General features: G+C 32.3%; 2 protein-coding genes across 3 annotated transcripts; one reads left to right on the top strand and one right to left on the bottom strand.

Moving 5' to 3' along the window:
- Positions 1-3,209: 3,209 nt before the first annotated feature.
- LOC133306679 (probable 2-oxoglutarate-dependent dioxygenase AOP1) lies at positions 3,210-4,934 on the top strand. Its single transcript, XM_061507020.1, has 3 exons — positions 3,210-3,627; positions 3,757-4,084; positions 4,443-4,934. Exons 1-3 carry the CDS (start codon positions 3,254-3,256, stop codon positions 4,686-4,688), a joined length of 948 nt encoding a protein of 315 aa, XP_061363004.1. The 5' UTR covers positions 3,210-3,253; the 3' UTR covers positions 4,689-4,934.
- A 7,221-nt stretch (positions 4,935-12,155) lies between these two features.
- Positions 12,156-17,544, bottom strand: LOC133306666 (UDP-sulfoquinovose synthase, chloroplastic). 2 transcript variants are annotated; one of them, XM_061506991.1, is made up of 4 exons: positions 17,409-17,544; positions 17,232-17,326; positions 15,446-16,515; positions 12,156-12,875 (listed from the first exon to the last, which is right to left on the bottom strand). In XM_061506991.1, exons 3-4 carry the CDS (start codon positions 16,475-16,477, stop codon positions 12,474-12,476), a joined length of 1,434 nt encoding a protein of 477 aa, XP_061362975.1. In that variant the 5' UTR covers positions 16,478-16,515; positions 17,232-17,326; positions 17,409-17,544; the 3' UTR covers positions 12,156-12,473. The 2 variants fall into 2 exon arrangements, with proteins under 2 accessions (XP_061362975.1, XP_061362976.1); XM_061506992.1 differs by lacking the exon at positions 17,232-17,326.
- Between the last annotated feature and the right edge of the window lie 3,129 nt (positions 17,545-20,673).

The following is a 20,673-nucleotide window of genomic DNA, read 5'->3' as shown; positions in this document are numbered from 1 at the left end:
CGAAAGATCCAAGTTATCAATTGAAAAACTCTTCCGGATATTATAAAGAATTTAATATACATTAATTATAATAGGGTGTCTTTTTACTTTTACATTTTCACTCTTGAGCGTTATCCTTGACTGTTATGATTTATTAGATATTTGAGCGGTTAAATATAAGCAAATCAGTGATCAAAATATCAAGATTTTGTGTAATTTTTGATTTATTAGATATTTGAGCGTTAAGAAAATAGACTAGATATATACTTAAACCCAGTGTTATGAAACTCGGGCCAACCCGAAACTCGACGAACTGGTTATTGGACCAGTTCGAGTCAAGCATCGGACTCGGTCAAAATCTGGCCAAACCCGGTAACCTAGTCGGGTCATGCATTTTATTAAAAAAATAAAAAATGTTTTATCTTGTCAGGTACAAGTGTATAACTCATTTTAATTTTTTTTGTAATTTTATTTGCTAGTAGTATACTCTTCTACAATAATCTCAAATTTCAACTTCTAATACGGAAGTAATTTGCGAAACAATAAATTAAGAAAATATGATATGTCATTTCAATGTAGATGAATTTGAATATGAGTTCACAACATATGACATCTTGAATGTCATTGAGAGATATGCTTATGGGGATTCTGAGTTGCAGTTTTTTTTTTTTTTTGATAAACAAGAGTTGCAATTTAAATTGACATAATAATAACTTGCATTTTTATTTATTTGTGCTTTATGAACTTGTAAAAGTGTGATTGAGTAATTTTTGAACTTATTTAGTGAGCCTTGTTTAACTTATTTTAAATATGAAAAATATAATTAATTTATATGTTCATATTTATATATATTTTTATATATATCCGGGTCAACCACTCCGACCAGTGACCCAATAACCTAATACCTCGACCGAATCGATACCCGAGTCAGATTTAATAACACTGCTAAACCCCCTACAAACCCTATGTGCAAAACTTTTTTTTTTTTTGTTTATAACATTTCACATTTTATAAAAAGTTATTTTGATTATTGGCTCTTGAAAAACTTTTCTTCAACTGATATTATTAAACGGGCATCAGTTTTCTCGTTGAACTGATTTTAAAATTTATTATTTTTTTAAAAAGATAATTTCATATATGAGATTCAAATCTATCATCTAATGAACAATATATATAACATTAATCATTAAGCCACAACTATTTAATTTTTATAGTCCTTTTATTATTTTAATTTTTTTTATATAAGTAAAAATCGAACACACAATTTAATACAATATATCCAAATTGCTCACTACTAAACGACTTTTATTTTATATTCTTCTATATAAATATAGTTGAAGCAGTTGAACCATTGATTCATTAATTTTAGTTTGTGACCCATTATCTCATTAGAGTGGATGACTGAGTTTAATAATATGAGTTTTACGAATCCAATAACAACCTTTTTGTGGATTAAAATGATGACGGACTCTTTTATTTTACTTGTATTATTTGGACAATATTACCCTTTCATATATAATCTGAAAAAAATTATGGAATGGATTAGCTTTTAAATACTTTGAACTAATATTACCATTTCATAGATATATTTGGACATATGCTAATATGATGGAATGGATTTGCTTTTAGATACTCAACTAATATTTTGATAATATTACCCTTTCGTAGATATAATTGGACGTATTCTTCCCCTAAAAAAGAATTAGTTAATATGACATTAACATTGTGGTCCTCAATTATAAAATAGGTCTACTCTATCAATCAATCAAGTGAATTAATTAATATTTTCAAGAATTCATATGAGTATAATTGAAGATTAAAATTATGATAAAATATATACACATGTGTAACAACCCACGAAGTTGTAAATATTTATTTTCTTAATGTTTTAATTAACAATTATAGTTTTACATTTTATCTTACAAAATACACCATTGACCATTCACTTTGAAAGAATTTTAAATCTTATTTCCAATTATTTAAATCAATCAATATTGAGAAGCAACCGATCAACTAATATTGAGAGACGACATTATTATGAAATCATATAAAAAATTTTAAGTAAATACACTAGTTGTCTCTTTATTCTAATTTAGTTCAGAAAAAAGCTTTTGTCAAATCAAAGGTGTAACATATTGGTAAGACTCCAGGTAAACTGAGTACGTGGGGTAAAAACATATCTTTAATTCTCTTCAGTATCGTATTTGGGAGAGGTTTAAAGTCTTAATCCCGATACCTGTTTCGAATCGGACTAGTCGTGAAGCGATGAACCGATTGAAATATCTAAAAAAAAAAGTGTAACATATCGGTAGTAGGGGTGGCAATTTGGGTTGACCCGACCCGCCCCGCCCCGTCACCAACCCGCCAAAAACGGGACGGGGCAGGTTGACCCGTCAAAAAATATGGGTTGAAAAAATGAACCCACCCTGTTTTATGGTGGGTTGACGGGTCAACCCACCAACCCGCCAATTAAAAAAAATTAATTAAAATTTAAAAAAAATTATATTTTATGAATTTTTTAATATTATTTTATTTTATTTCTCACTTCTCTATATTTTTTTAGTCTCAATCTTAAATGTATACTAATATTTGTCAAACATTCTTTAAGAATTTATATATAGATAACATTTGTCCTAAATAAAATTATTATTCTTTATTTTTTCTAGGAAGTACTAAGATAAAAGAAAAATTTGGATATCACAAAAATTTAAGGACTAATGAAATACTACCTAATTGTAAAAAAAATTATAACCCAGCGGGTTGAACCCATTTTGACCCACTTCTAGGCGAGGTGGGTTGAAAACCTCAACCCAACCCGCCCCCTTTTGGCGGGTTGTCCTGCCGGGCTCAACCCATATTGTCACCCCTAATTGGTAGGACTCAAGGTAAATAACTTGTGAGATGGCGTGTTAGGGATATATAAAACCATTAAAGAGTCATTCATTTAACAACTTAAATTTTTGGGTTGAATTAATTCTTTACAATATTGGTAGAACTAAGGTAAACAAAAATAATTTTTTCTTTTTTTTCTAATCCCTTCTTCCTCAATCAAGATAAGACTCAATTTCAAATCTTCGTCTTTATGTTCAAAAAAAAAGAATTGAATATGGACAAATAAAGAAGTTAATTTGCTAGCTCCAAAAAACAGATAACTATTACATTACTTCAAATCAACATCAACTGTCACCCATAAAATCACACAAGAGGGAAGCCAACACCAACCACAAATTCTTTTCAGTTAGAGAGCAAGGATATTCTTGAGAGGAAGCAATACATGGGTTCCCAAACACAGTCCCAACTTCATCTTGTTGACTTCACTAATGAAAACATGAAACCCGGCACTGATGCATGGCTTTCAGCCTGCCATGTTGTGAGGACTGCACTAGAGGAACATGGTTGTTTCGTGGCACGCTATGATAAATTAGGCAAAGAGCTTTGTGACTCTGCTCTCTTGGCAATGGAAGAACTATTTGGTCTCCCAGTGGAAACAAAAGTCCAAAAGACTAGTGAAAAACTTTTCCATGGTTACTTAGGACAAGTCCCCTGGCTTCCCTTGTATGAATCTTTGGGCGTTGATGATCCGTTGACTATGCAGGGATGTCAAAAATTCACCAACATTATGTGGCCTGAAGGAAATGATCGTTTTTGGTAGGTACCCTTTTCAAGTTTCAACACATATGTCAAGTAATTGCATGATGATATATATATATAACTTTGTTTATATTTGTGATGGTGAACAAAATTGCTCATGGTAGAGGTTTTATTTTGTATATATAGTGAAAGTGTCAATGAGTATTCTAAGATTTTGGGAGAATTAGACCATATGGCGAAGAGAATGGTGTTTGAGAGCTATGGTGTGGACATGCAACGATGCGATTCTTTAATAGAATCAAGCAACTATCTCCTCAGATGCATCCAATACAGAACACCCCAGATGGATGAAAATGATTTGGGAATGCATTCTCACTCGGACTTGACCATCATATCCGTGTTGCATCAGCTGAATAATCTAAGTGGCTTGGAAATCAAAATGAAGGATGGGGAATGGGTCGGGGTTGGTGCCTCACCCTCCTTGTTTGTGGTCATGGCTGGAGATGCATTCAAGGTGAGTATGCCACTAATCATCCATCATATACTTAAAAACTTAATTGACTAAAATTGAAAATCAAATAATAATGGAGTGCTTTTATCGGGAATGAATTTTCTCATGTAACATGAGGTCATATAAGAATATCTTAGTTGTTCAATACATGAATAAGAGTGTATGACTGGTCAGACTTAGTGTATTTTGTAGGTTTATAAGAAAAAAAAATTGTAAATATAACCTTCCCCTTAATTTATATATGAATATTTGAGATCATCATGCCAAATATGAGATGATCCATTCGTGATTTTTAGTTGACACATAATTAATATACCATTTTGTTAGGCTTATCTTAATTAGATGCATTTTCATGGCATAGGTGTGGAGTAATGGTAGGATACGCCAATGTGAACACAGGGTAATAATGAGTGCAAAGGAAACTAGATACTCCACGGGACTATTTTCTTTCACTGGCAAAGAGATGCAGATACCGGAGGAGCTAGTTGATGAGCAACATCCCTTGCGTTATAAACGAATATTCGACCATTATGAATACCTTCGTTTCTATGAAAAAGAGAAAATCAAAGAACCTGAGACTCGACTCGAAGCGTATTGTGGAGTCTGAAGCCTGCGCTAATATGAAAGAGTAGTTCATGCCAAGTTGCTCTTCTCTATGAATAAGAAATTGGAATATAGGAGTTGGTTGCTGCCTTATGTGTGCTATTCTAAATGTATTTCACTTTTATTTTTTTTTAAGAAAAAAAATTGTGGGCTACCATGTAAATGATTTGTGCTTATGTGTGATCTTGTTTAATGAATAATAATGGAGTCTGAGGTTATGTTTATTGTTCTTGTTTAATGAATGATAATGGAGTGTACGTACGAACATAACGTGTTCATCAATGTAATTCCATTTTTTTTATCTCGATAATAATTATTTTTTGAGACGAGTCGGCTCTCTTGGTTTCCCCACAAGCTTCAAAGATAATTATGAGATTAATTCTGAGTTGGCTTAGTTATAGTTAAAGCTACTCGTCCATTCTCAAAAATATATTTTGTGAGTATCGAACTCAGATTCTCTTCAATTAGCATGTACTGTCAACTGAGTCACATTCCAATTAATAATGATTAAAATTTTTATTATGTTTAATCATTAATTACTCTTTAAAGTGGAATTTATTAGAAAAGCATAATTATATCTTGAACAAAGTCATTAGCACATGCAATTCTTTTTTTAAATGCAAATGAAATTACATGCACTTCAATTGCCAACCGTGACCGTGAACAAGTGAAGACAGTCAAAGATAAAGGACGGGGAGCCTTCTCCGTACATGTTTGATTTTTTTTTTTTTTGTGTTTTTTGAATATGAATAAAAAAGAAATTCTCAATTAACTAACCTACTAAAATCCTTTATCCAATTTTTAATTTTCTAGGTTCTCATAATTGAAAAAAAATATAGGTCAGGAGAAATTAAGAAAATTATGATTTACCTTTATTCTTCTTATAAATAATACATCTACAGTTAAAATCTATACACTTTCTTTACTCTAACTAATTTTAGAGAGAGAAGTTAAACTAGTTTGAATTTTATCCTAAAGTACTGTGCATAAGGTAAACATAAGATGGTGTAGAAATAACATTAGCCTATTCTTGTTTCTAAATTGTTTGTTGGAATATAATACTTACTTTTCAATATATTACATTATTCATTTACAGCGGCGGACGCAGGAATTTTAATAAGAGGGAGCGAAAATAAAAAATATTATATCATAAATAAAAGTACTTGAAATACAATACAAACTTAATATACAAAAAATTGAAAAAAATCTATTACTGAAATTAATATTACTTCACTTACTCTTGATCTACGTGTTTTCATATTATTAAACTCATATATAATTGAATCCGTGCTAAAACTCAAAATAATTTCTTTTTCAATGTATGTAATCAAAGATAGTCTATGACTATACATACATGCAATGATCTTAGGAAGGTAGAAGTTGATTCTGCCTGGCTCTAGAATTTACACAGCCAAAATCGAAAGGCTGAAGCAGTGGCGGAGCCGGGCTCAAATTTGAGACCGGACCAAAAAATTATACGTGTATTAATTTTTTTAATTTTAATTAGTTCATATCATAATATTTAAATGGGGAACGGATTCGTTTACAAATATTTTTAAATTTTTTTGCAAATTATATTATATACTTCTGGAAAACATAGTGTAACTTTTCTGGGAGTATTAGTTTGTAAACAAAAAATTTGTAAATATAATCCTTCCCATTTAAATTATATAAAATACAGAGTACCTGAGCAGGCAGTATCAAAAAGAATTATAATTTTATTATTTTTTTTATAAAAGTAGAAATTGAACACATAACCTAATACAACTTACCCAAATCTCTTGCCAAAAATATTTTAAGTTTTAGATAGGGCCAAATTATAAATTGTAGTCCGGGTCAAATTATAATTTTAACCCGGATTAAATTATAATTAATTATATAATTATATATAATAAGTATAATTTGTTAAAATTTAGCCCTGGTCGGGACCACACCCAGAAGGTATGTGGCTCCGCCACTGGGCTGAAGAAGGAGGTTGGTGACGGACAGAACACAGAAAGGAGAGAGAAGATGATATGATGTTCTCAAGGAAAAATATGGGTAAGAGTGTGGGCAGAAACATGGAAACTGAAAGAAAAAATATGTACAACACAGTAATTTTATCATCACATTTTTCTACATATATTATAAAAAAAATTCCCAAATTTTAGAGGGGGCGGGGGCCCACCCTAGCCCCCCTACTGGGTTCGCCCCTGTTCACTTAGTGTAAATAAAAAATATAAATAATTTATTACTATGATTTAATTTCCCATATTTTCCTTTTTCACTTTGAACATAACGACAAAAGGAAAATTATCTATTGAGACACCCCTCAAATCCTCAATCTCTCTGTTTCTTTTTTTGTTCTTCCTTTCCCTTTCATTTGCTTTCATATATAGGGTGTGTTTGGTACAGGAGAAATTTTTATGTGTCAGGGAATCATGATTTTCAGTAATATAATGAGAAATTCAGTTTACCAGAAATGGTATAAAAAAGTTGTTTGGTAGACGTAAATATTACTGGAAATATTTAATAATTTTACTGAGTATATGTTTGGTTGATAGTATAATATTACTGGTAATATATGATGATTTTACGAAAGTAACCTTAACTTTTCTCTTGTTGGGAAGACAAAAACCAAACCTAGGTTTTGATGTGAGCCGAGGTGTTTTTGTCTCACATTTTCTTTTTCTACTTTCTCTTTCAGTTGAATTCAAAAATACCATATAATTTGTGATAATCTGAAATCCTCGTTTTCTTTGTAAATCAGATTACTAGTAAACGAAGGTTACTAGGCAATTGATTTTGTTAGCTTAAACCAAACATGACAATTCACGTTTACCAATGTAGCTTTACCAGTAATCTTCAGAAATACCTCGTACCAAACACACCTATAGTTCCTTCCCTTTCTATCCATGCTCCCAATCCCAAACATAACTTTCTAGCCTAGCTTATTTTTAACCGATTTATTTTTTTGTTTAGTGTGCCATTTGTACTCAGTAGTACGTTTATTATTTATGTATATAGATCTCGCCAAGACTTAAAGATAAGGACATAGAATATAAAAAAGACAACCAAATGGAGGTAGCTCAGTTGGCGCATGGGAGCTGAGCAAGTGGGAGTGAGAACATGTGTTTGATCAGTATTATCTTTGGGAGGGATTTAAAGTCTAAATCCTGAATCAGTCCCGATTCAAACTAGTAGCAAAGCGATCAAATATTTCCAAAAAAAGAATATAAAAAAGGACTCTTCTTTCTTTATCATAAGATTTTTTTTTCATTAAGATAGTATGCGAAAAAAATAAATTAGTTTTTGGTTAGAGATAGTATGGCAAAACGATCGTACTAGCAACAATTTGCAAATGTATCTCCAGGTTAGAGCATATTTGCAATGTTTCACCAATATAGAGAAGTCAAACGCCTCAAGGTTGATGACGAGATCAATCCCGTCAATGTACACAACGTGATTCCCTGCCACGTCTGAAAGCATGCAAGAGTCTCGTCCCCAATGCTGACGTGTCACAGTCAGCATCCACGTGGATCCCGCCAACTTATGTGACGTGACAAGGTGCCGTCACTTCATTTGACGGGACTCTTCCACTCGTGACCTCCCTCCCTCCCTCCCTTCTTCTCCTATTTCTGATTTATCCCTCATCTCTGTACGCGTTTTCCTTCTTCAAGTCTGACTGCGTTTTTGTTATCGTCTGCTTGCTTCCTCCGTCGTCTTCGTTACAGGTATGGTTGAAATGTATTGTACATATATTGTGTTATACTACTTTAAAATGGATGTTTATGTAACCCTTAAACCCTAGGATAGAGAGGTTAATTTTAAACAAAAATGGCATGCAGCTCCTAACTTTCCTTGCATTGTTGGTAGAATTTTGTCGGTAGAAAATAAATACATATTGCAACTGATAGAAAATAAAATATTATGAAGCACTGAGTTAAAAATATTAAATGCAAAACTAGAAACAACATATTCTAAGAAAATTGCGACATATTAAGCAATTCATTCTCGGATCCGGAGAGTCTATATATACCCAATTTGGTAAAGTATTCTCGTAAGTGTCAGTAACGGGACCACCTGTGTATGTACTTGATATGGGTCTTTCTCACCACGGGTTTCGCGTGGCCACCAACAGCTATTCTCGTCAACATAGTTGACGGTATTCATCACATGTGGCATGGGTTTTGTAGTTGCGTCACATTAGATGGCGGGACCCTTTACACGTGGCAATGTAATCTTCTCACATAAGGTGACGGGACCAATGCTGACTGTGTCACGTCAGCATTGGTGACGGGACTGTTGCATGCTTTCGGACGTGGCAGGGAATCATGTTGTGTACATTGACGGGATTGATCTCGTCATCAACCTTGACGTGTTCGACTGCTCTATATTGGTGAAACATTGCAAATCTGCTCTCATTTGGAGATACATTTGCAAAATGTTGCTAGTACGATCGTTTAGCCAAGATAGTATATATCGTAACCAACCAAAAAAACTAGAGAGAGAGAGATAGTATTCATATATGGGGATGATTATATTTATAAATTTTTTGTTTACAAATTACACTATGTACTCCCGGAAATACACTAGGTTACACTATCTACTTCCGCGAGTACATAGTGTAATTTGCAAAAATTTATAAACGGATCATTCCCCTTATATATATATATATATATATATATATATATATATATATATATATATATATATATCACATTAATTAAACTTTAAATATTTATAAGGTCTGTTAAATTTGGCAAAACATTGCACTCTCGTCATACGCCATAAAATAAGATAACTCTAATGAAAATCTTAGTTACGAAATTCTGAATAGAGCTAGGTAGTTGAACTTCCCATCCTTGAAATTATTGGTTAATGAGAAAACAAATCCTCCCACCAAATTTACTTATGTCTATGAATTAATATTTAAATTTACAAAACTCATGTTAAGTCAGTTCTTCTCAAGGACTAAATTGAGATACAAAATTTACCAAAAAAAAAGATTGAGATACACAAAGACTAACGTAATGAGTTTTATAAATTTAAGAATTAACACACTCACATATATACTGCAAGTGAAGAATAATTTTAAGAATTTTTCTGTCTATATACTTTTTTATTGTCATCAACGTGAGAAATACATTTTCATTATTAAATATTTGAGTTTTTTCTATTTCATATCATGTTATAATTTAGTGTCTTATTTACATCTAAGGCCTCCGGGATGACTAAAGTATCAAGTTTGAGCGATTGAGTGCTTATACAAAATTTGAGGTTGGAGCCAGTAAGAAAATAGTTACTTGAAGTGATAGTTTCAATCTCTAAAACGGGATTAATCTCACACTCGAAAGAGTTTGAAAATACTTGATAAAGAAAAATAATAATCTAAATTAGTAACCACAAGGTATGGCTAAGGATGCATAAATTACAATAATTAATTAACTTTCCAAACACCCCCTTAACATTATTATTAGGAAAAAAAATATAGCTACGCACCCACAATTATATGCACATCACCTCATATTTATATAGTTTTTATTATTTAATTATAATTAGCTCTATCTTATTTTCTTTTCACCCCTTGTACTTTAATGCTATTATATATATACCTCGAAGATGAGAGGATTGTGTTCTTTAGATATGTACAAGAAGCATTTTTGTTTAGGAAATAGGAATATCATAAGGTTGCAGTATAATATGCGTATAAACGTACGTCATCGGATACAAAACGACAGAGAATTTTGTATTTAGCAGACGTAGTACATAGGACAAGGGTTTTTCTTCCAATGAAAATGATATATTTGCCATGAAACAATGATTTTATTCCAAAATATAAAACAAAATATAAGAGACGGGAGTGGTCCTAAAAAGCGGTCCAGGAGTAGGGGTCCAACAATATACATGAAGATAATCACCAAAAATTGGGACCAGAAAATGAAACAAAATATATCAATTGATTAATAATTATAGCAGTACTTTACTAATAATCAATATCTATAATTATAGTATAAGAAGATAAAAGCTGTCCAGTTGTAGGGGACCTAAAATTATTAATTCTTTTTAACAAGTTTCTATCAATTGATCAATAATTATAGCTGCATGTAACTAATAATCAATTTCTATAATTATATATAGTAATAGTACATGACCTTCCCCGGGCATTCAAGAAAATCAGAAACAAACACGTTATAATTAATGTGGTCCAGAAAACAAATAAAACCATAAGTTAATGCCCAAGTGATAAATAGTATTTTCGTTTGAAAATTTTATCTCTTTTTACCATCATATATTTTATGTAAATATTGGGTTTGGATGATTATATTTTGGTTAAGATAAAAGAGAAACATATGGTTAAATAAATTCATTAACAAAGACGAAGTTGGAACCAAACCAAGCCTTGAAAGAGGTGTTGTGCCCCGTGCCTTTTAAAAAATTATAATATAAAATTATTAATATCTTAAACTTTTGCATTGAAATAATTCCTTATATAATATCAGAAATCTCATGAAAAAATACTCAGGATTTGCAGTACCATTACCATTCCCCTGAACAAAAACGAAGTAAATAACTAGAAACAAAATCGATATCTCGCATCAAGGATATTACTTTTAAAAACAATGTATAATGTTGAAACCCGTCTATACTAAGTAATTAACCATTTAAAAGTGAATTTGAGATGAGAAAAGTCTCTCCCATTTAAATTTTACAAATCCCCTGCGATACTTAAATTTATACCTAACTCACGCATTGTCACATACAAATATAGGATTATATCGAATTATTGGTCTTGTCAATTACCATAGTGTCTCATTATGAGTTGTTAAATGTTAATATTAATAAGAATGGACCGAAGTTATTCCGACCTTAAGACGAATATCATTCTTCTTCATTAAAGATATATGAAATAATTTATTGATTAATCTGATACGATTAGGAAAGGATGAACAAGAATTTTCTTTGCAGATGAATCAAGACACCCAAAGGAAGAAAACAATAATACTTCTCTATCCCTGTCTTCATTTCATATTTATTGTTTATTAACATTATCCTAGTTTTTTTTTTATACTAACCTAAATTATCTCTTTAAGACGAGTCAATCCCTTATGTATCCTCACAAACTTCAACTCTTTGAACTAACTATAAGACTAGTTTCGAGTCGAAACTTACTCACAATTAAAACTCATCGCTCCTCTCCAAAAATATATTTGTTGAGAATGGATTTTATTGTCACTTACTCAGCATGTGTTGCCAACTGAGTTACACTCTTTCCGTAACAATAACATTATCCTGGTTTTTAAGATATGTAAAGCCACCATATTATATTCTCATCCTTCTTTGTTTTGGAGTTGCAAGCGTTGTAAGGGTGGATAATGGAAATTAGTAGCTAGGGGGAGTACCTAAGTACTAAAGAATTGAACTAATGTCAATTGAACTATAAGCTCCTTGGCCACGTGCAGAGCTGTTGACTCCGATATATTATAAATACGATGTATTAAAAAGAAATAAAAAATAAATTAACATCATTAGTTGTCTGTTTGACAGATACAAAATACTCAACAGTAAGCACAAGTGCAGTACTAGGTACGCATATGGCTCTTTGTGGAAAAGCCCACTGAAGCACAAATATCTACTGTACAACAGTAAGGGTATGAAGAATTCATAAATATGAATTATTCCCCATGTTGCAGCATACAAATCCTAAAATACAGTAATTTCACAATATTCACGGCAATGCAGCATAACCTAATCACCAGAAGAGTCATCATCATTATACAGTTATGCTAGAAGCCAAGAACTCACCTTATTAGGCTGGAACAGTTTTTGTTTTGACCCCAATTTTTTTCCAAGAAACACTAGGCATAATTTGTTTTGTGTCAACACGATCTTTGTACTGAATAGCAAAGTTGAGCAGTGAATCAATGAGAGAATCTGATAGAAGGTGTGGCCTCAGTCCCAGCTCAACTAGTTTAGTGTTCTTGCAATTGTAGTAATGCTCCTCTAACTCCACTCTTGGGTTAGGCACAGATATAGTTTTCACATCAAGGCCCAGCTTCTCACCAGCTTTTGTAACAAGGGTGGCAAGTTCATTGACTGAAAACTGCTCAGTAAATTGATTGAAGACTCGGAACTCCCCAGGCTTTGCAGGGTTTGCAATGGCGATCTCAACACATTGAACTGTATCTCTTATGTCAAGGAAGCCCCTAGTCTGAAATATGTGCATTATAAAATACAGACAAAAAATTAGCAGCAGAGCATTTCATAAAATTTTCCCATAGACACAGATCAATTCGACTAATTTAGGAAGAAAATTAAAAGAATATAGAGCAAAAAAGAAACAAACCATGCTATTAGAATCTCAACAGAACAAGGTGCACATGGTGGTGAGATAAAATCCAACATATAATGATGCATAAGAGTGGGAGAGGCTAAATACAGTTATCATCATTAACTCAGATATCTAGAGTGAGTTGCAACAAATACCGAATGAGGTTAACAAAAATGAGGACTAGACCATGAGGGATGAATAAAAAAAGAATAGAATCCAAAAAGCTGCTAACTTTCAACTGTTCACTATTTCCTGCATTATAATATCTTAGGAGCAACTGATGCTCAGAGAAGTGAGTTCATATCTTCAGATAGTTGCTGCAATAATCTGTGACATGCCAAATGCAACTCCAAAACCACATAGGAATCTTTAAGCTAAAATCATGTGCGGCCACACACCTATGCAGGAAAAGGGGGAAAGGGAAAGAGAGAAAAAAAAAAAAGAAGGGGGGGGGGGTTTATTGACAGACAATATTGTTAACTGTATATAGTAAAACTGAAAGAAAATACAAGTGCAAGTGTTACTGGATTGCATTTAATTAAAATAAATAATTTGCTTGTAAGGCTTATACACTGATTTCAATTGATCATATCACTTGAACACTCAATTTTTAAGACACATAAGACAGGAAGAGGAACTTCCTACTTGTTGGTGTATTACCATGCATTATACTAGCAGTATCACTTTCCAATAACAAGAAAATGTTTGCAAACCACAACAAAGTGGCATGCATATCTCATCTCGTATCTCTTCACCATAAGGAACTTTATGGTAATAATAATCCATAATTAAATATCCTGACTATCTAAATAAGAAAGTAATTCAAACAGGAAATGAACTGAAAGAAACAGAACTCCTAGACACTGACAGATCTAGACCTAAAGTTTTGAAGGGGTCATAAAACCTCTTCTTTGGAGATCAAGCCTTACACAAATTTTGCTACATGTGTGCTTCTCTTATAAATAAAACAATTCTTTAAAATCTTTAATTGAAATAAAATATTTTAAGTATTAGAATAATTAACTAGTACAATATTAATAAAAATACAATGATAACTATAAACCACTCCCCATTGCATATTTGCAAAGAGGCAATTTTCTGGATTTGAACCCACAACGAGAACTATAATTGAAAAAAAAATAAAAAAAAATACATTTATTTGAAATATTACTCTTTTGAAAACATAAAGTATTAATAATTCTCTCAAAATTTAAAATAAAATTCATGTATATATGTAATTTAAATCACCATATTGTCTAGAATAAATTCGCTTGAACTTTTATACATAATATGGTTAATTATATTCGTCACTGAAAATGATCTCTATGATGCAATTGTAAATAATTGAAAGTTAAGATGTGATCAACAGGGGTGTTAAATGAATCAGTCGGCCTAACAGGGACTTACAGCTCGGCCTATTACATACAGTCAAATATAATAGGCCCAGGCTTCAAAAAAGTCAATTTAGAAAGCAAGCCATAGGCTTTCTTGAACATATTGGGTCTATAAGCCTACAGCGCAGCTTATATTATAATTTATTTTAAATAAAATAAATAAATTATTATTTTAATGATTTTGAATAATAAAGTAATATTATTTTTATTTTTTTTAATGAGGAAGGTTATACTTACAACCTTTTTTTTTCTTACAACCATATCTAAACACCGTTAATTTTCGCCAATCAATGGTTATCATTTATTGTGAATTAAAAATTAATTAATGAGTTTAATTTGTGAAAATCATAACCGTTGATTGGCGGAAATCAACGGTGTTAAGATATGGTTGTAAGAGGTTGTAAAAAAAAAAGTTGTAAGTATAACCTTCCTCTTTTTTAATTATTGAATGCCTGATAGACTTAAACAGGCTAACAGGCCTAGGCAAAGGCTTTTATTTTTTAAATATAGGTCTAGCCAAACTTATAATTTGGACCTACACAGACTAACAGACCAGGTCAGCCCTAAAGTATTTTACACAGGTCTAACCTATTTAAGTCAAAGCCTAACCTAGCCTATTTACACCCCTAGTGATCAACCAATTGATCAATCAAGTAGTATTTGTTTGATTTCTCTTTCTAGCAATTTTGACACAATTTAGGATTGTGTTAATGTTCATAATAAGTTGATGGATTAGTAAAAGTAATTGTTGTGGCCTGTTGAATTAGGTAATTATATAGAATCAATAAACATATCGAATCAATTTGCATTATGTGAGGTAATAAATTTTTATAAGTATTTCCTATAATTACTAATACTTTTAATTTCCAAAGAAAAATGTGGAACACATCTAAGAATCTCCATCAATGCTTTAGGATTCTACTCAAGTTGTCTAATACAAACAATATAAACACTTCCTGATTCAAAATATTCCAAAATTTATGCCCTTGACACAACAATCATCAAAAGTTTTTTCTACTTATCAACAAGAAAAAAGTAAATAGATAGGTAGGTTACCTGGCCTCCTTTCCCATATACAGTAAGTGGATGATCAACAGCAGCCTGAACACAGAACCGATTCAATGCAGTTCCAAATATTCCATCATAATCAAACCTGTTACACAGCTCTTCATGCATTGCAGTCTCATCTGTTCTTACCCCATATACAACTCCTTGATTCAGATCAGTTGCTCGAATCCCCCAAGCTTTGCAAGTGAAGGCTATGTTATGTGAATCATGTACCTTGCTTAGATGATAGAATGAGCTAGCTTGCTTGGGATATGGCAAAGTGTCTGTCCTTCCATTGTGAGTAATGGTAATATAACCTTCCTCAATATCAATATTTGGTGTCCCATATTCACCCATAGTCCCAAGCTTAACTAGATGACACTGCTCTCTGAACTCTTTTATAGCAAAGAGCACATTCAGTGTCCCAATTACATTGTTTTGCTGTGTATACACAGCTCTTGGTCGATCTATCATAGAGTAAGGAGCAGATCGCTGTTCCCCAAAATGGACAACAGCATCAGGTTCAAATGACTTGAAGGTTTCAGATAAGAACTCAAAGTCACATATGTCACCAATGTAGAGCTCAATACTTTTTCCAGTGAGAGATTTCCAACATTGAAGCCGATTCTGGATGGAGGAAATTGGTGTTAGAGAATCCAGTCCAAGCTGGTGATCAAAAAGGCGTCGAACGAGGCTGTCAACAATGGCAACCTCATAACCCTTGTTAGAAAGATGGAGGGCAGTTGCCCAACCACAGTATCCATCTCCACCGATGACCATGACTCGCTGTGGTTTAAAAGGGTCACCAGAGCTAGTTTGAACTGGGGCTTCCTGGCTAGTTGAAACTGCAGCAGCACGTACTACTACAAAACTTTTTCTTGGCTTTTGTTCTTGCATGAAAAGCCTTTTAAATAGAGGTCTGGAATTATTGCAAGCAACCAAGTTAGAAAATGATGTTGAACATTGGTTGAAAGGTTTTAAATAAGGTTTATTTCTAGCGGAGATAGTCAAGGAGCAAGAAGATGATAGTAATTGAGCCATCTGAATCTGAAGTTCTTCTGACTACTTTGAACACGTTCCTGAAACAAGAATCAAAAACATGTCATTTGCATTTCACTTCAAATAATATTAAAATACTTAGTTCATCAAGCAAGGTATAATGATTCATGGACTTGTTAACATAATTTCCAACTTTGTGGATCAGAAGCAAGTAACCAGGAGTACACAATAGTAATTTCATGAGCAAGCATCATCAAGGCAAAACAAATGTGATGAATTAAAATCAACACAAGGGTCTAGACCACTTAGAGAACTGAACAATAACCAATGATAACAGTTATTTTAGTTGAAAAAAACAAAAACAGGAATACCAGCTGGCTAGAGTATAAAATCACTGTGAAGAGCTACAAATTACCCATTTTTCATGATCTCAAGACATTGAACACCATTTTCCCAGACAACTACAAAAATCCGTAACCCAAAAGCTCTTTGAAGAGCTAGGTTTGTTATAAGCCTTTTGCAAAAATGACTATTTATGATTATTGTAATTTTAAAAGCCACTCATTTGCATAGCACTTTAAACAAGAATAAAACTTAAACCAAATAATTATGATTCATGGAGACACAAACCCAAATTTCTAAACTTTGTGGATCAAAATATTCTTAAGTTCATGTGAAAGGATCAACACAATGCAAAGCAGGGGTCAATTAGAATCAACAAGAAGGACTACACCCACTTAGAGAAACGAACAATAAAAACTGATCATAATCACTTTAGCTAAAAAGAAAGAAATACCAGCTGGGTGGAGTATCAAATCACTTTGAAGGGCACTTCAAGTTGTCACCTTTTTTATGCCCTCAAGATACTGAACATCATTTAATCCATGCCCACTTCAAAATACAGAAAGATGGAACCGTACATAACAACCCAAGCCAAGAAAAATGGAAATTGCAAGAGATGGTAAGTGATTACCTTGAGAGAACTTAACAGTGGAGCAGTTTCTGTAGACTGAAGAGTCAACTATAGATTTGACTGTCGAGTGCTAGCTCTGGATAAACCCCTGCAAGTGCAATTTTTTCGGTTTCAACGAGAATCTGAAAGAGTGAAGACAGGAATATCCTTTTCTTTCTCTCTCTCTCTAGAGAGTCGTTTTATATAATTTGGGGAGATCTCGATGGTGGCCCAATTGAAAATCCTAAAGTACATTTTGAGCCCAAAAATAAACATGATGATCATGTATAGAATCTAATTTCGGGTCGAAAGGTTTTGGCCTGGGTTCACATACTCTCACCTCATATCAGAATCAAGACTAAAAATAAATAAAAAAAAATAAAGTTGCTTTTGATTCCTAATAAAAAAAAAAGTTTCCACTTTAGTTCTTTTCAAAAAAAAAAAAAATTGTCTTCAGTTCCCTAAGTGAACTCATTTAGTTGAAATTGTGGTCTCACAAGATCAAAAAAGACTTATATTAGTCTCTCAAAAGGATTAAAATGAGTTCACTTTAAATTTCTTAAAGATCTTGTGACTAATTTTTTTTTGTAAAGGATTAAAGTGGGATCGTGTTTTTTGTTTTATTAAAAAAAATCAAATCTCAAATTAATCTTTTAAAAAACTTAAAAATGCATGAGATTTGAAAGATGATGATCGGAGGTGAACAAATCTACGGAACAAAGGTAAAGATGACTGGTGAAAACAAGTTCAGCACTTCTAATAGTCCAATGATAACACAATAAAAGGTGTGTGTGTAAATTTCTGGAGATGGTGAGCATTCTTTAAGGCCCAAGAATACTCAATAAGGTAATGTGTATATGATGATTAGCACTGTCCTAATATATATAAGCCTCCCGAGCAATGTTGTTAATATTGAGATTTTAAGTAAAATCGGAAGGGAATTAAAAAATCATAAAATGTAAAATTGTAATGTAAAAAAATCGTAAAAACGTAAAAGTGTTTGGACTATTGGTAAAATCTTTTTGATGAAAAAAAATCGTAAAAACGTAAAATCGTAATGATAAATCGAGATTTTAACAACTATGCTCCGAAGGACGATTATAGTAAAGGAAAGTGGCCCAAGAATGATTATCTTGCAGGGATTATCTTGGAGGTGGTGATCCTAGGAAATATCTATGGTACTACTGCTGTATTATTTACTCAGTGCATCTATTCAATAAAAAATGAAGAATGACTATCATATTTGTATGAAAAGAAGATAAAAATATTTTTTTATCCAAGTGTCACTTGTTGAATGACAGATGTATCTACTACAGGTATACAGAAGATGATCTCGTGATCCTATGGGAGGAGGAGGAAGTATTGGATCGTGGGTCTATACGTCCGAGGTTGGCGGGCTCATGGCTTAGGCGAGGGTGATTTCCTCACGTGGGAGACCCAACTCCAAAATGGGCTTATCAGACGGCCTCTAGATGCTCCTAAGAATAGATAAAAAAAAAATAGAGAATAAAGATAAAAGTACAGGTAGTGATTGCATAAAAGAATTGGTATTCGAAGAATGTTTTGGTATTGAGAATTTGAGATTAAAAAAAATAAATGATTGAATTATAATAAATTTACAATTTCAATCTATTTGCTTATAATGTAATTATCAACAAAAAAAAAATTTCAATAATGACAATCAACATGCACTTTTTTTTTTTTTTTTTTGTAATAATCAACATGCACTTTACTCTTTAATGTTCACTATGTTGACTAGGGGTTGTAAATGAATCAGGGACTTTTGGCTCGACTCGTGAAGGCCTGAGCTTATTGAAATCATGCTTGGACTTGTATAGAAGCTCATTTAATAAAAAGGCTTCATGCTCCAATTCAAAAGCTCGGTCTTAGAGTCTCTCAGGCTGGCCAAATATATTAATTTTAATTTTTTATATTTATATTAATTTTAATTTTAATTTTTTATATTACTTGTGTAACCTTCTCTCTCTTCTAAATCCATTTAACCCATTTTATTGGTTAAACAGACTTTTTGAATGATTTTGTTCTATATTATGCTGTTTGGATATACATTGAATTTATGAATATTTATGGAATTACTAGTGCTGTTTATTGTATATTTTGTTTGGATAAGTTTTTGTAGTCTTATTTTTTTTTAAACAAGTTAAACCAGGTTTTTATTTTTTTATAAATAAGCAAAGCCACATGCCGATAATTATATTTATAACAAGTAACAAGTGTGGTCAAGCTGACACATTTAAACACAGGCTTAACCTTTTTAATCGCCCTGTTAATACCCCTACTGTTGACAGAGGATATTAATTCGAAAACTAAATTTTGGAACATATGCCCTAATGGGTGTAGCTCTTAGAGAATCCGGGTTCGATTCCCACCAAATACGAAGGAGCGAAGAGCTTTAACTATGACTAAGTCTGCACTAATGATTAATCATATAGTCAACTCAAAGAGTTGAAACTTGTGAGTAGGGGTGGCAATTTGGGTTGACCCCCCGACCCGCCAAAAATAGGGCGGGGCGGGTTGACCCGCCAAAAAATATGGGTTGGAAAAATGAACACATCCCGTTTTATGGTGGGTTGGCGGGTCAACCCGTCAATTAAAAACAATTAATTAAAATTCAAAAATAAATTATATTTTATGAATTTTTCTAATATTATTTTATTTTATTTCACACTTCTCTATATTTTTTTAGTCTCAATCTTAAATGTATACTAATATTTGTCAAACATTCTTTAGGAATTTATATATAGATAACATTTGTCATAAATAAAATTGTTATTCTTTATTTTTTCTAGGGAGTACTAAGATAAAAAAAAAATTGGAAATCACGAAAATTTAAGGACTAATGAAATACTACCTAATTATAAAAATAAAAAAAAATTATAACCTAGCGGGTCAACCCGCCCCGCAGCGGGTTGAACCCGTTTTGACCCACTTCTAGGCGGGGCGAGTTGAGGTGGGTTGGTGGATTGAAAACCTCAACCCAACTCGCCCCGATTTGGCGGGTTGACCCGCCGGGCTCAACCCATATTGCTACCCCTACTTGTGAGGATACTTGGGGGTCAACTTGCCTCAAAGAGATAATTAGGATTGGTATATAAAAAATAAAAATTTGGGCATATATTTATAAGAAAAGTTATACTTGCCACCAATTAAGTTTATCATTTCTTACCATCAAATCATAACCGTTGATTTTCGTTTATCTTACAGTTATAATCTATTGAGAATTAATAATTAATTAGAAAAACAGAAAAATATTTCTACAGTTAAT

Source organism: Gastrolobium bilobum, unplaced genomic scaffold (genome assembly GCF_033153095.1).
Source record: "Gastrolobium bilobum isolate Gb01-03AN ecotype WA unplaced genomic scaffold, APGP_CSIRO_Gbil_v1 utg11804, whole genome shotgun sequence".
Classification (NCBI taxonomy): domain Eukaryota; kingdom Viridiplantae; phylum Streptophyta; class Magnoliopsida; order Fabales; family Fabaceae; genus Gastrolobium; species Gastrolobium bilobum.
Note: the sequence above shows the minus strand (reverse complement) of the source record. Positions and strands in the feature narration are given on the sequence as shown.

What these genes read in the sequence shown, in the direction of transcription:
- LOC133306679 (XM_061507020.1), top strand. Translation starts at nt 3,254, where the DNA reads ATGGGTTCCCAAACACAGTCCCAACTTCATCTTGTTGACTTCACTAAT. An exon ending in GAAGGAAATGATCGTTTTTG is followed by an intron (nt 3,628 to 3,756) that starts GTAGGTACCCTT and finishes TTGTATATATAG; the next exon opens with TGAAAGTGTCAATGAGTATT. An exon ending in TGGCTGGAGATGCATTCAAG is followed by an intron (nt 4,085 to 4,442) that starts GTGAGTATGCCA and finishes TTCATGGCATAG; the next exon opens with GTGTGGAGTAATGGTAGGAT.
- LOC133306666 (XM_061506991.1), bottom strand. Translation starts at nt 16,477, where the DNA reads ATGGCTCAATTACTATCATCTTCTTGCTCCTTGACTATCTCCGCTAGA. An exon ending in TATATGGGAAAGGAGGCCAG is followed by an intron (nt 12,876 to 15,445) that starts GTAACCTACCTA and finishes CACATATTTCAG; the next exon opens with ACTAGGGGCTTCCTTGACAT.